At 41.1% G+C, this 14,734-nt stretch overlaps 1 protein-coding gene across 1 annotated transcript; it reads right to left on the bottom strand.

Annotated features, from left to right (window-relative positions):
- Positions 1-4,719: 4,719 nt before the first annotated feature.
- IFIT5 (interferon induced protein with tetratricopeptide repeats 5) lies at positions 4,720-14,274 on the bottom strand. The gene is made up of 2 exons (XM_010589121.3): positions 14,077-14,274; positions 4,720-7,724 (listed from the first exon to the last, which is right to left on the bottom strand). The coding sequence occupies exons 1-2, from the start codon at positions 14,079-14,081 to the stop codon at positions 6,281-6,283; spliced, it is 1,449 nt and encodes a 482-aa protein (XP_010587423.1). The 5' UTR covers positions 14,082-14,274; the 3' UTR covers positions 4,720-6,280.
- Positions 14,275-14,734: the final 460 nt, after the last annotated feature.

A 14,734-nucleotide genomic window follows, 5' to 3' on the forward strand; every position in this document is an offset into this window, starting at 1 on the left:
AGTCACCTGGACAAGGCTAGCCTTAGAATAAACATTAAAGTTTGCTGTTGTTTCCTCCTTTTCCCCACTCCACCCACTGCTTATTACCCATTCCACATTTACTCTCTTCCTCTAGTAAGTACAATTACACTATGTTGCATTTTTCAACATTTTGATTGCCTAGGGTGGCGCAAATGGTTAGGTGCTCAACTACTAAATGAAAAGTTAGCTGTTGGAACCCACCCGGAGGTGGCTCAGAAGTAAGGCTTGGGGATCTGCTTCCAAAAGGTCATGGCCTTGAAACCCTATGGAGTGCAGTTCTACTCTGCACATATGGGGTCGTCATGAGTCAGAAACTAACAACAGGTCAGTTCTCTATGTGGTGTATCAAAGTTAATATGAACAGTGATTTTGATTGGCCTGACTAGGGACAGCCCTTGGTAAAATTTACATAAAAAATTTCTTTGTATTGAGCCCTCTGCCTTTCTTGGGAACCCAGACGACCATCCTGGGTTCCACTATGGTTCTCCATTTTCAGCCCTACTAATGTTGTTAATTGATTTGGTGTGAATTGATATATGATTAGGTTAAAACGTGAAACACAGAATCTCAAACATATCAGAAGCCAAATTTTGGAAAATGCTGAAACCAAATAATATAGGGGAGTGGGTTCTGTGTCGATTTGAAAACATAAAACATCTGCCTATTATACATCACCAGTTGCCGGCAAGTCATTCCTGACTCATGGCAACCCCATGGGTGTGAGACTAAAACTGTGCTCCATAAAGTTTTCAATGGCTGAGTTTTGGAGAGTAGATCTCCAGGCCTTTCTTCCAAGTGCTTCTGAGTTGGCTGGAACCTTCAACCTTGCCATTAGCAGCTGAGTGATCTAATCATTTGCACCATCCAGGGATTCCATGCTTATTTTGTTGTTGTAAAATGCCGTGGAGTCAGTTCCGACTCATAGCAACCCCATGTACAACAGAATGAAACACTGCCCGGTCCTGTGCCACCTGACAATATCTTCTCCAGTGACATTTTTGCCTCTTATGCCCGTGCAAGCTGGACAATGAATAAAGAAGACTGAAGAAGAATTGACACCTTTGAATTGTGGTGTTGGCAAAGAATATTGAATATACCATAGACTGCCAAAAGGATGAACAAATCTGTCTTCGAAAAGTACAACCAGAATGCTTCTTAGAAGCAAGGTTGGTGAGATTATGTCTCACATACTTTGGACATGTTGTCAGGAGGGATCAGTCCCTAGAGAAGGACATCATGCTTGGTGAAGTCCAGGGTCAGCGGAAAAGAGGAAGACCCTCAATGAGATGGACTGACACAGTGGCTGCAACAATGGGCTCAAGCATAGCAATGTGAGGATGGCGCAGAACTAGGCAGTATTTCGTTCTGTTGTACATAGCGTCCCTGTGAGTTGGAACAAACTTGATGGTACCTAACAACAGCAACACAAATAACGACAAATTTAGTGATTGAATTCACTTTAGTGTAGTTCCTGTGAAATTGTAAGGGGATGCTATTTGTAACTACAATTGCCTTCAAAGGGGAGTGGATCATGTTAAAATGAAAGACCCTTTTGTTGAACTAAGCAATTTGATGAATTTGGTTATGCATAGGTAAGTCTGTGACTAAGGGGATAGGAGTTAAGAGAGAACTGACCTGGATTTGCTTAAGAAAAATGGAGGACTTGGTTTTTGTTTCAAAGTTAGAAGAGTAGAGACAGGGAAAGAGGAAGGCCCAGAAAATGTCAAGAGATAGGAATATGAGGAAATGGTTGAGGGTTTTTCCTCCTTCCCTGGTTTTTCTCTTTCTCTTCTTTCTTTTCTCCTAAAAAAAACAGGGATTATCTAATATTAAGTTTTAAGTTGTTCAAATTTCTGTGGTAGATACTTCTGTCTCCTGAAGCTTTCTCAGTGAAGTGTTTTTATATACAAATGACTTGTAAATAGTTTTTGGTTATTGTTTTTTTCCTTTGAATTGTATCTGCCAGTTAAGGTTTAACATGATACGACAAATGTTATTGGTTATAAGTAGAAACTCCATCAAATGGGGGTAGTGCTCCTGAGCCAGGAGTCAGATAAAGAAATTATAGTCCACAAATCAGCTGTAAAATCTTAATAAGTCACATCACCAATCTGGGCTCCAATTTTCTACTCCATAAAGTTGGTTGGAGCAGGCATTTTCTCGGGTTTTACCTGGTTCCAAAATTCTGTGGGTCTATAAAGTTTTTTTTATATAAAGTTATTCTTGAACTGAGGTAATGTGCAACTTTACTCATTTATAGAAGAATAAAACCAGTTGCCATCTAGTTGACTCCAAGTCATGGTGACCCCATGTGTGTCAGAGTAGAAGTGTGCTCCACAGGGTTTTCAATGATTATTTGTACATAGAACGCCAGGCTTTCTTCTGAGGTCCCTTTGAGTGGACTGAACCACCAACCTTCCCATTAGCACTGGAGCATATTAACTGTATGCACTACCCTGGGACTCCTATGTGGAGGGGAGAAAAGCATTGATTCAAACCTATCAATTCTTGGTGTTTTGGGCTGCCAGTATCCAACACCAATTTTCTGGATTATCCTATCCCAGCACCATGTGCTTCCAGAGAAGTCAACTTTTTCCCCAATCCTAGCTCTCCAGGCCAGCTATGTAGGCCAGAATGAACCAATGAGCATGATACCTTCCTCCCTAGCCATGGTGATCGATTTGAGAATGGGCATGTGACTTAAGATGGTCCAATCAGACTGCAGACCTGGACTTTTCTTAAGATGGTTGGTAGAAGAGATATAAATAGGAATAAGAGAGCATGTGGCAGCCATCATAGGACCACAAAAGCAAGCTTTCTCAGAATGGAGCCAAATTTGATAAATTAAAGCTGGGAAGTAGAGAAAGCGGCTGCTTTCTGGTCACACTCCTGAAAACTACAAGATTTACTTCTTGTTGTTGTTACTGCTTTAAAGCCTTTTTGAGTTGGGTTTTCTGTTATCAGTTCTGTTTTCTGCAGTGAATAGCATTTTATACACAAACTTTTCCTAAACAACTTCTTTAAGAGGTATGGCTAATCTGAATTGAGCCCAGCAACCAAGTGACAAAGACAGAAATTTCAGTGTCAAAAAGACAAGTGCTCGGGTATGCGATGTGAAAGAAGCGCCTTAAAATGACAGGTGTGGAAAAACCTACACATGCCAGTAGGTACAAAATGGACAGCTTGATTTTGGCTACATTAATAAAAGTACAATTCACGAAAAAATCTTTCTCCCACAATCCTAAAACCTCACCTTTTGTATTGAGTTGAGCACAAACCATTAGCAAATAATAAAGACAACCTGGAGAAAATTCAAAATGACCATGAGGGGGAGGAGGCTCAATTATGTCTTGAGGGGACAGGGTGAAAGATATTAGAATGTTTAACTTAAGTCTCAGGGGATCTAGGACAATTGTTCTCAAATACTTTAAGACTCAAATATGTCTTAAGGGGACAGGGTAAAAGATAATAGAATGTTTAACTTAAAAGAAGTCTCAGGGGATCTAGGACAATTGTTTTCAAATACTTTAAGGCATGTGTATTGGACATTTGGCTTTTGGCTGCTCAGCATCACTGGACTCTTAGTAATAGCCTCTGATGGGTGTTTGAGACTCACCTATCCCATCGAATTTATTGGAAACTAGCGCTACTGCTGTACTACTGAATTATATCAGCCATTACATTCCTATTTTTGCTTACCTCAGTTTGAGCTGGGTTTTCTGCCATTTGCAATCAGAAGTTCTGATACAAGCCGTCACTTTTAAAAGGATTAGATTTTGAGGTCCCTAAAGATAAATGTGTACCCACTGCCCTCGAGTTGATTCCAACTCAGCAACTCCACAGGGTTTCCAAGGCTGTAGGACATCTCTTCGGAAGCAGACTGCCACATCTTTCTCCCACAGAACTACTGGTGGTTTCGAACCGCTGACCTTTCAGTTAGCAGTCAAGTGCCTTAAACACTGTGCTAACAGGGCTCCTTAAAAAGATGTGTACAGTTCAGGCCAAAAGTCTTCTGTTAAATTGAAAGAACAAATTTCTAAGGATAAGGGCTATCAGAAGATGAAATTATCTATTTAGGAAGATAATTCAAGCTTTAAGTTCTGATGGTTAACTAAGTTTGGTAAACTATGAGGTCTTTTTCAATCCCCAAAAGCTATGAAGTTATCTCTAAATAGTCCTAAATTTTAGGAGAGCAAGCACAATTATTGACAAAATTTCAAGTTATTATAGACATGTTTATTTTAATATTTGATAAAGTTGTATTCTTCATATGCTAATTCTATACTTTCTTAGTATAACTTCTTACGTAGTTCAATGTTTTACTATCTAGTGAAATTTAAAGTCATTTAATAGGCCTTGACGCCTACTATTATTTTAAATATACAGGATTTATAGTTGTATCTTTGATATGGCTGTTTTGATAACTGTATTTTATTGTGTGTGTAGTCACTAGTTGGGAACATAATATTCTTAATTATAACATTATTCCCAATGAGGGAAAAAAATGACCTGCTTCACTAGGTAATATCCTAAAATATTTACCGCAAAAAGGGGTAAATGCTTCTACTGAGAGGTCAGAACTTCAGTCGTGAATTTTTGAAATTCTTGAATAAAAATCATTTTCTTTCTTGTATCTCCTCCTTAAATCAACAGATGAAACAAGCAAAATAACCAAAAACAGCAGGGACTTAAACAAAACATTTTTAAAAATTTAATTCATGAGATACACTGCAGTATACACACACACACGCATATATATATATATGTTTGAATACACATAGAAAAAAAGATCTGAAAGGATACATATCAAATCGTTAATAGTTTACCTCGGGGGTGTAGGACTAGGGTAGGGTAAGGGGTGTTCTTACTTTTAAATTCACATATTTCTGTATTGTTCAATGTTACAGTAAGAACTCATTACTTTTACAATACTCAAAATCATAATAGAAATTAAAAAAAAAAACAGTAACAAGATGTAAAAACCACACGTATACACACGCACATACACAATAATTTCAAGAGCTACATTTTGGGTATAGAGAATTAAATCACATGGCAAACTTTTCCACTATGTTTTTTTTTTAATACTATGGTGGTGAATGTAATTGTGTAGTCTATAATTGAAGGAACATTAGCAAAGCCACATATAACATCCCAATGTAAAAAGTCCCTTTGGATAAGAACAGTCAAGCAGTGACCCCTCAAGGTGGATATTAAAGCTGAGTTTAATTATTCATGGAGGAGCTGCAGGAACAAATGCCAATGTGAAAACTTCAAAAAGAGAAAAAGCTTCATAAAAGTCACTAAAACAACCAAAGGCCAGAGACGACAACTTTACCCAGTCCAAACCCAAAACAAATACACTGAGATCTTGTCTAGTGGTGTAAGTTAGGAGCATCCACTTTATCCATTTGTTTATCATTCCCCCAAATTCTCATTTGGTCTGCTTTCTATGGCAATGCTTTTAAACCTAAAAATACTGTAATTTTAATTGGAAGGGATATCAGTTTAGGTTTATTTTTCTAGTTAAAAGAGCCAGAGACATTTGGAACCATTTTCTAGTATTCATTTTTTTCTTATAACTATTTCTATCTACTTATGAACATTTTGGGAGACATTTCTGATTTCTCACAGATTTCTGAAATTCTGTGTATATGTAAAGTTTGAAGAAATCTTTTTTTTCTCCTGCTCTAGTTTTTTCTGCTTTTATTGAAGTCATCAGAGATAACAAATATTTCATTATTATAAACTTTTTTTCCCAGCAAAGAAAATCCTTTAGACGATTATCAGATTGATGGTTACAGGTCCTGATCAAAGTTAGAACATCCGTAGGTAAAAGGTTCTATCTTTTGCAAACTACAGTTAATAATTCTAAACGTCTAAAAGAGTGTTACTGACCTAGATGTCAAAGGCTTGTATAGGATTATATTTACTGTATACATATTGTTGGAAATTCGATGAAATTTAATCAGAAAATTATAATTAGCAAAGATAAAGGGTATACAGTCCTAATGGTCACATCATTTTTTTAAAGTTTAAATAGCTGGAATGTTGCTGTTTCTCAATGAACTAAATGTTTTGATAACAAAAGAAAGAAGATAGCCACAGATTTGCCAGAATGTATATAAAACATTTAGCACAATGCCTGGTACACAAGAACCATTCAATAAATATTGGGTTTATGATGAACAATGGAAGCAAAAACATAAAAACCTAAAATGGGGCAGGAAGCTTAGAACTAATTTCCTAGAGAATGTATTTAAATGCAAAGTCGAAGCTCACAGAGAGCAGTAAGGAATTCTGCATTTTCAGGATCTATCTTTTGAGCCCTCTCATAGTACTCAGCAGCTTGCCTCTTTTCTCCCTCCAGCTTGTAAACGAACCCTAGGGCACTTAAACTCTGGACGTCGAAGGCGTCATAACCCAGTCTCTTGGTAGCTAATTTCTTCAGAGCACTTGTTAGTTTGAGGCGTAGAGATGACCTTTCTTTAACCTTTAAGGCTTCTAAATAATGATGAATGGCAGTATTTTCTGATTTTCGGTGAAATTCCTGAAAGCGGCCGTAGTGGTAGTGGATCTGATGTTTGTGATCATCAGTTATGTTCTCCAGACGAAGGGCTTTCTGGAAAATGACTTCGGCATTGCTATACTGGCCTCCCTCGGCATACATGTTGGCTAGGTCCGTGTAGGCAAATGCAAACATTGAGTCTCGTTCCACAGCTGCTTTGAAATGAAATATAGCAAATGTAATCAGCTCATCAACTTTCAATTTATCCTTTCCTTTAGGCCTGTTGCGCGTGGCCTTCTTGATCTGGATCATTTGTGCCCTGTAGCAAAGTCCCATCTGATGATGCAGGAAAGAAGAGGTTGGTGTCACCTCCAAGGCCTTTTTTAAAAGTTCAAGAGCTTTGTCCCAAGAGTTTTTTCTCCGATAAAATTTGGCTGCATAACGAAGGACGTAAGGCTGGGCTGATATTTGGTCCAGGATTTCTTCAATATACTTTTCCCCTTCAGCCTCTGCATGTACATCTTGAAGCTTCAGTGCCAGAAAAACCTTAATGTAGGAGTTATCTGGGTTCAGGGTAACAGCCTTCCTTAAGGGGCCCAGAGAAAAGCTCTTTATAGAGCCTTCTCTGTCAGAATCATCCAGCCGATACACTGTGATGGCATAGCCAATGTTAAATTCTGGATTGTCAGGTTCTGCTTCTAGGGCCTTCTCAAAAGCTCCTTTAGCCTTTTGGTAATACTTACCTCCAAATTTCAAGAGTGCCCACCCTTTCTCACAGTCAATCTCAGGACGCTCCAGCTTGTAGTTAGAAGGACTGGACAATTTCTTGCAGACATTCTCTACCTTGTCTATATACTTCTGAGCTTCTTCAAGTTGGTCCATGTGATAATACACCCAGGCATAATTTCCCCAAGTGACTAGACTTCTTACTTCTTCTTCACCTGAGTGTTCTCGCTGGATTATTTCTTCTGCTTGTTCCAAGCACTCTACAGCATCTTTATTTTGGCCTTTTAAGTGTTTCACATAAGCCAATAGGTTAAAAAGAGCAAGTCTGGATTTTGTGGTAAGAAAGTCAAGCTGTTGTCCAATTGTATCTTCCACATCAAACAAATCGATGTCTTCTTTCAGTAAATTCCATGTAAAATGACATTCTAACTCCAACAGGATGGCCTTCAAGGAGTCCTTAGGAATTTCACTGTCAAAGATAAAATCCTTTTTAATTTTTGAAAAAAATAATAATAATAATTTTAAAACCCTACTCACCATTCTTTGCATAACAACCAATTTAATCTTACAGTTAAAGCACTATGCTCCTCTAACTTTATACCAGAGTTTCGCATATGTACAGTTATATCCTAGGAGTACTTCATTAAATTTCTATTATTTATTGCAAAAGTAGTTCTGGATAGGCGACAGGGCATTCTGGTGGTGCAAACAGTTCACAATCACCTACTAACCTAAAACTTGGTGGTTTAAACCCACCCTGAGGCACCATGAATGAAAAGCCTAGAGATCTGCTTCTGTAAAAATTACACCCAAGAAAACCCTATGGAGCATTTCTACTCTGTTACACATACGGTTACCATGAGTCAGAGACTTCGCAGCAGTGTGTTTGGTTTTGGTTTATTTCCTTTTGGCAGTCACTAACCCACAGGGGAATTTAAAGTCTTCTATTTACCAGCTTTGAAAATGAAGAATAAATATACACCTATTTAATAACTGGAGCCCTGGTGGGCAGTGGTCAAGAGCTTGGCTGCTAACCAAAACTTTGGCAGTCCATATCCACCAGCCGCTCCTTGGAAACTCTATGAGGTAGTTTTACTGTGTCCTACAGGGTCCCTATGAGTCGGAATCGACTCGACAGCAGAGTGTTTGGTTTTGGTTTGGGTACAGGGTCGCTATGAGTCAGATTTGACTCAATGGCAATGAGTTCCTTATTTAATAATTAATTTAAAAAATTCCATTTCTGTACTCCGAGTAGTGAAGGGCAAGAAGAAGAGGAGAAGGTGTGAAATAAGAAAAAGAAGGGCACTGAAGGAGACATCACTTTTGTAGAGGTTGAGAAAATGAGAACAGATCGTTGTTTGGCAAAATGAGAATTGTCCTCACACCTTGATAAGAGCATTTTAATAAAATGAAAGGGGTAAAAGCATAACTGGGGGGGCTAAGGAGAGAATGGGAGGTAAAGACATGGATGTGGGGAATATAGGCCACTCTTTCAAGGAATTTTACTTTGAAGGAAGTAGAGACTCTGAGCGATAGCTGGAGGAAGATCAGAGGTTTGCCAACAAATTTTAATCACAATATTTTTAATGACTTTTGATGATATTTTAAAGCATGCTTATATGCCAGTGGAAACCCTGGTGGCGTAGTGGTTAAGTGCTATGGCTGCTATCTAAGAGGTCGGCAGTTTGAATCCACCAGGCGCTCCTTGGAAACTCTATTGTGCAGTTCTACTCTGCCCTATAGGGTTGCTATGAGTCGGAATCGACTCAATGGCAGTGGGTTTGGTTTTGGTTTTTTATATGCCAATGGGAATGATCCAGTATTAAAGGAGAAACCGATGATGCGGGAAAGAAAGGAGATAATTGCAAGACAGACAGACGAAGGGCAGACATGAAGCTATAGATTGTCAATACTCAGATCTCTATTTCCAGTACCAAACTCCTAACCATGGTTGCTGTGCCCTTCATCTAGCCCTTGCCTATCTCTCTGGCTGCACGTTATATATCTCCTCTTACTTACTGTACTCTAGCCACTGGCTTTTTAAAGAAATTTATAGTTTTTTATGCCAAGTGTGTACCCACCAAAAGTAGTCCAAGGTCTGTAATTCGAATCTACCAGCCATTCTACAGAAGAAAGATGTGTCAGTCTGCTTCTGTAAAGATTACAGCCTTGGAAACCCCATAGAGCAGTTCCACTCTGTCCTAGTGGGTTGCTATGAGTTGGAATCAAATCTAGTTCAGCCTAACTCAAAAGTCTTTCAAGCATAATGCTATACGGTCTCTTTAAATGTAATTCACTAAAATTGCAGGTTATCCTTGGAATGGTTTGCTTTAACATACAGGATATATCTAGTATATGTAAATTCACTTTATAGGGGGAGGGAGAAGGATAACCTAAAAACAACACAGGAAGGCATTTTTAGAGCAGCTTAAAATGAGGCACAAGAGGTTTGTGTAACTAGAAAAGATGTGCCAGATATTTCAATGCCTTGGGTTAAGAAAACCAATAGTGATTTCAAACATGTGCCCTTGATTTAAAGTCACAGCATTCTACATTTCTAGGGTTATTCTGAGATGGAGCTTTCTCACCAAGGCACTGTGCAGAGTGCTTTAGATAGGGAGTGGCAGAGAGGTTTATTTATTTAAGAATGTTAGTGATTCTCTCAAACAAAAGAGAAGCTGGGTACAGATACAGTAAGAGTGATTCTAAGAGCAAGAAGTTACCAAGGATTTAATTAGCATTATTAAAATAAGAAAATGAATTAAAATAGTTCATATTCAACAATCCAATTAAAGACTTTCTGTTGTGTATGGTGATCCTCCAATATATTTTTTCTATGTCTGATCCCTCCCCTGAATTCCAGACTTACCTAATTTTGAGTCAATACCTTCATTTAGAAGTACAACTGGCATCTCAAAAAAAAAAAACATATCCAATACAGAAATCTAGGTTCTTTGATCCTTTCCTCCCTCGGTCTTCCCTACCTTGGTTGACATCTCTTTAGTTCCACAACCAAATAGCCTAGGAGTAATCTTTGATTAGGGTGGTGCAAATGGCTAACCACTGGACTACTAAATGAAAGGTTGGCAGTTCAAACCCACCCAAGAGTGCTTCAGAAGAAGGGCCTGGAACTCTGCTTCCAAAAGGTCATAGCCATGAAAACCCCATGGAGCAAGCACAGTTCTACTCTACAGCACAGGGTCACCATGAGTTGCAATCTACTTGATGGCAACTGGAACTTTGATTCCTCTTCTTGCCTTACCACTCATCCAATCTAACAGTGAGTCTTGTTAATTCTACCAACCAAATATATCTCAAATCCACCCATTTTTTTTCTCATTTCTACTGCTATTTTCCTAAACTACAACTATCTCCTACGAACTGGGGCAAAAAAATCTAGGCTCCTTCAACAGGTTCTCTACAATCCATTCTCCATATAGCACTAGTAAACTTTTTTTTTTAGGTGAAAGTTCACAGCACAAATTAGTTTCTCATTCAAAAATTTATACACAAATTGTTTTGTGACATTAGTTGTAATTCCCAGAACGTGGCCAGTACAACTTTTGAAAACATAAACCAGGTCACTCTCCTAATTAAAATATTCCAATGTCTTCCCAACACCCTTAGGTATTAATCAGTCCTTACCACATCCTACAAATCCCTAAAGGAGCAGGTCTTATCTAGAGCTCAAACTTCTCTCCCACTGCTCTATCCATCACTCACTGTGCTTTAGACACACTGACCTTTCTATCTCTCAAACATACTAAGTTTAAGGGCTTTTACACCTGCTGTTCTTATTCCACCTGGAATGCTCTGCTCTCAAATCTTTGATGACCTAGCTCTTTCCTATAATTCGGTTCAAAATTCCCTACCTAAGAAGCCACCTGTAGAAGTTCCTGGATGGCACAAATGGTTAACCACTCAGGTACTAACCAGGAGATTAGTGGTTTGAACCCACCCAGGGGTGCCTCAGAAGAAAGGCCTGGATATCTGCTTCTAAAAGGTCACAGCCATGAAAGCCATATGGATTGCAGTTCTACTCTGACACATATGTGGTGACTATGAGTTAGAATCAACTTGATGGACAACTGGCTTAGGAGGTGACCTGGACTCTTACATATTCTTCACAGTATAACTTTTTAAGAGGCCACCTGTGACAGGCATATCAAAATAGCCCCTCCATCCTGGGTCCCTCTCTAGCCCATTACACTGTTTTATTATTCTTCTAGCTCTTAACACTAAATTATGTTGTTTATTTATTCACTTATCAATTGTTTGTCTATTTCCCACATTAAAATATAAGTCCCATGAGAACAGAGACTTTGTGTTTTCACCTCTGAATTTCAGGAACATAATAGAAGTTCAATAAATAAATATTTGTTGAATGACTGAATGAATGCAGTTACTTACTAGCAATTCCTGACATGTCCAACCCAGAGTCACAGGCCTAGCATAAAGAGCACCTGAATTCCAATTGAGGGGATTCCTACAAGTCCCTCTTTTCCTGCTAATGGCTCCAAACTTCCTCCCACTTCAGTCCCTGTCCCTTTTGGCTACTGTATCTTGGTATGCTCTTTGCCTGGCTCCACATTTGGATTTCGAAAATAGGTTTTGGACTGTTTCTTGTGGTCCTGACTGGGAAGTCCGGTAGGCCCATCCCTTGGTAATTGTTCCCATCTGTAGTATAACAACCATAAGCATGGGCAAGACTTACCATACCTTCACAGCCTGCCCAGATCCATGACAATGTAGGCTTATTGGCCCCCTGACCATTCATAGAGTAAAATGAACATCTGCCTCAGTTTGGAAAGTCTCTACCAACCCAGCCCAGGGGGGAAGGCTGCCTCAGATGCTATGAATGTAGCTGTGAGATCCCAAAGGGATACCTGAGCCAGCCAGCCACTAAAGTACTTTGCCCAGACTCAGTGGAATTTACAAAGAGATAGACACCATGAGGCAACCCTGGTATGCGTAGTGGTTAAGTACTACGGCTGCTAACCAAGAGGTCGGCAGTTCAGATTCACCAGGCGCTCCTTGGAAACTGTGGGGCAGTTCTACTCTGTCCTACAGGGTCGCTATGAGTCGGAATCAACTCGAAGGCAGTGGGTTTCGTTTTGGTTTGGTAGACGCCATTAGAAGAAGTTTTATTTTTTTATTTTTTAACTTTCTCCTTGGGAAGTTGGCAGAGAGAGGTTATTTTGTCTGAAGAGAAACCATTTATCTGTAGGTGATTTTGGTGTTTTGCTAGGGAGGAGCTGTCTTTCATTGCCCTTGAGAGACAGTGAGTCCCTAGTGGGGCCCACCCCTCTTCCACCCCATCATCCTACATATACACACAACTGAAAAACAAAAACCAAAAAATCAAACCTGTTGCCATCCAGTTGATTCCAACTCATAGTGACCCTACAAAACAGAGTAGAACTGCCCCATAGGGTTTCCAAGGAGTGGCTGGTAGATTTGACTTGCTGACCTTTTGGTTAGCACTCAAGCTCTTAACCATTGTGGCACCAAGGCTCCAACGGACCCCCCTTCTCCCCTTATCCTCACTGTTCCTTCAAGCCCCTTCTTGGTATCTCCCTCCTTTGTTACAAATGTTAGAAGTGAGGCATTTAACATTTTTTACTTAAAATAATGAGTTAATATTTATTAAGTATTATGTGTCTATATGCATTATTTCAATTAACTCATTCCACAGAGACAAGAAATGGATGCCATTCATTTTTACAGATGAGAAACTGAGGCTTAACTGAAGTTAAGAAACTTGGCCTTGGGCTGCCCAGTTAACGCTCAGAGTTAGGATTTGGAACAAAGGACTATCTGTCTCTAAAGCCTAAGATCTTAACTTCTCATTCTTCAACGCATGAAAACTGAATGGTTCACTAACCACCAGCAGGGCTGGGTGCTAGCCCCTGGGGATACAAAATGGGTAAGGTCCTCACCATCATAAATTAGTAAAGGAAATGATAATCTCCTAAAATAGTGAACTGGGTGGAACAATATCAATCTGTACATCGTGCAAAGGTGGCTTAGATGAAGGGAAAAACTCAGACCGCATCTCAGAAATCAGAAAGGCAAAATGGCAGTAGCCGCTGTATCTGATGCCTGGAGGGCTGCGGCGAAGCTGCACTGGCTGATACTGAGGGGATGGCAGCTGCAGACTTGGGAAGGAGTGGAACGCGACAGGCCTGTGGAGACCCGTGCCACGTAGGAGCCGCCAGGAATGCCCCTGAGGGACTCTCCCCATCAGAAGCGGGCTCCTCAGGCGCGGTGCTGCTATCCAAGAGGAGGCAGCCGCCAACGCCCGCGAACCGAGCACGGTCACCATCCCGGCGCTGAGAGAGCCGCAGGGAGGGGACAGGGCTCCCGGGGAGCATCGTCTGGCCACACGACCCGACAAACCCGACCGCAGATTCCGGGGCGGGTGACAGGGATCCCGGGGGAAGCCCCCCAGGGCACACGCCCTGACAGTTCCGCCGTCAGACTCCAGGGAAGGAACAAGGTTCCCTGGAAACATAGCGCTCCCCGTCCCTGACAAGCCCGACTGCAGGCGCCCGGGAGGTTCGCGACTCCTGGGGAGCGTCCGTACGGCCACCCTCCCTGACAGGCCGGACTGCAGACCCCAGAAGAGGGACAGGGCTCCCGGGGGCTTTCCGAACGCAGACGCCCGGCTGCAGTGAGGGGGCGGGCGGGGGGGAGGGGAGAGAAGCTCTGCCCTTTAAAGGGCCGTAGCGCTTGCGTTGGAAACGGAATTAAGGGAAAACGCCAGTTGGAAACAAAGGCCTAAGCAAGGTTTGGGAGGAGAAGCGGGGGAAAGTCCTTACCTCATGGTGGCTGGGCTCTGCTTGCCGTCCTGGGAGGCCGCAGGCCCTCGGGCTTTCTCCTCAGGTCCACAGAGCTCTGGCTGAGGCGGGCGCACGGCGTCTACGGGAACGCGCGGGCAGGCGCGCGGCGCGGGCTTCCCAAGGGGCGTTTGCTGCTCCGGGTTGGTACCCTGGCGGTTGTCTTTGTTAAAGCCGGGGCCCCAGCAGGAAAAGGAAACTAGAAAGTGAATCTGATACACCCACCCGATAGAGTCCAGCTACAGGAAAGAGAAACTTCCGGAAATGCTGAGTGTGGCCCAGGCCAGGCTGAGGAGCGGCGAAGAGATGTTTGCCAAGCGCAGGTTGGTTCGGAGTTGAATTTGCAGGAGGCGCCCCTAGAATTAGGAAACTCGGCGGTGGTGTCAACTCTCGCCTGCCGTACTGAGTCTGAGTGCCTTTCGGGTTTTTGATTGTTTGTTTTTAATATGAAAATAACAGGAGATTGTGCGGCGTTATTTTTTTTCTAATTGTGGAAGCGATGCCCTTTCCAGCTTTCTACATCCTAAGCGGAGACTTAAGTCACTGCTTGTAATTTTTGATTCAACAAACAACACTGCAATGCTGTATTATATTGTTTAGGAGAAACTCAAATATCATCGCCATTATTTCCGTCGAGTAA

The sequence above is a fragment of the Loxodonta africana genome, chromosome 16 (assembly GCF_030014295.1).
Source record: "Loxodonta africana isolate mLoxAfr1 chromosome 16, mLoxAfr1.hap2, whole genome shotgun sequence".
Lineage (NCBI taxonomy): Eukaryota > Metazoa > Chordata > Mammalia > Proboscidea > Elephantidae > Loxodonta > Loxodonta africana.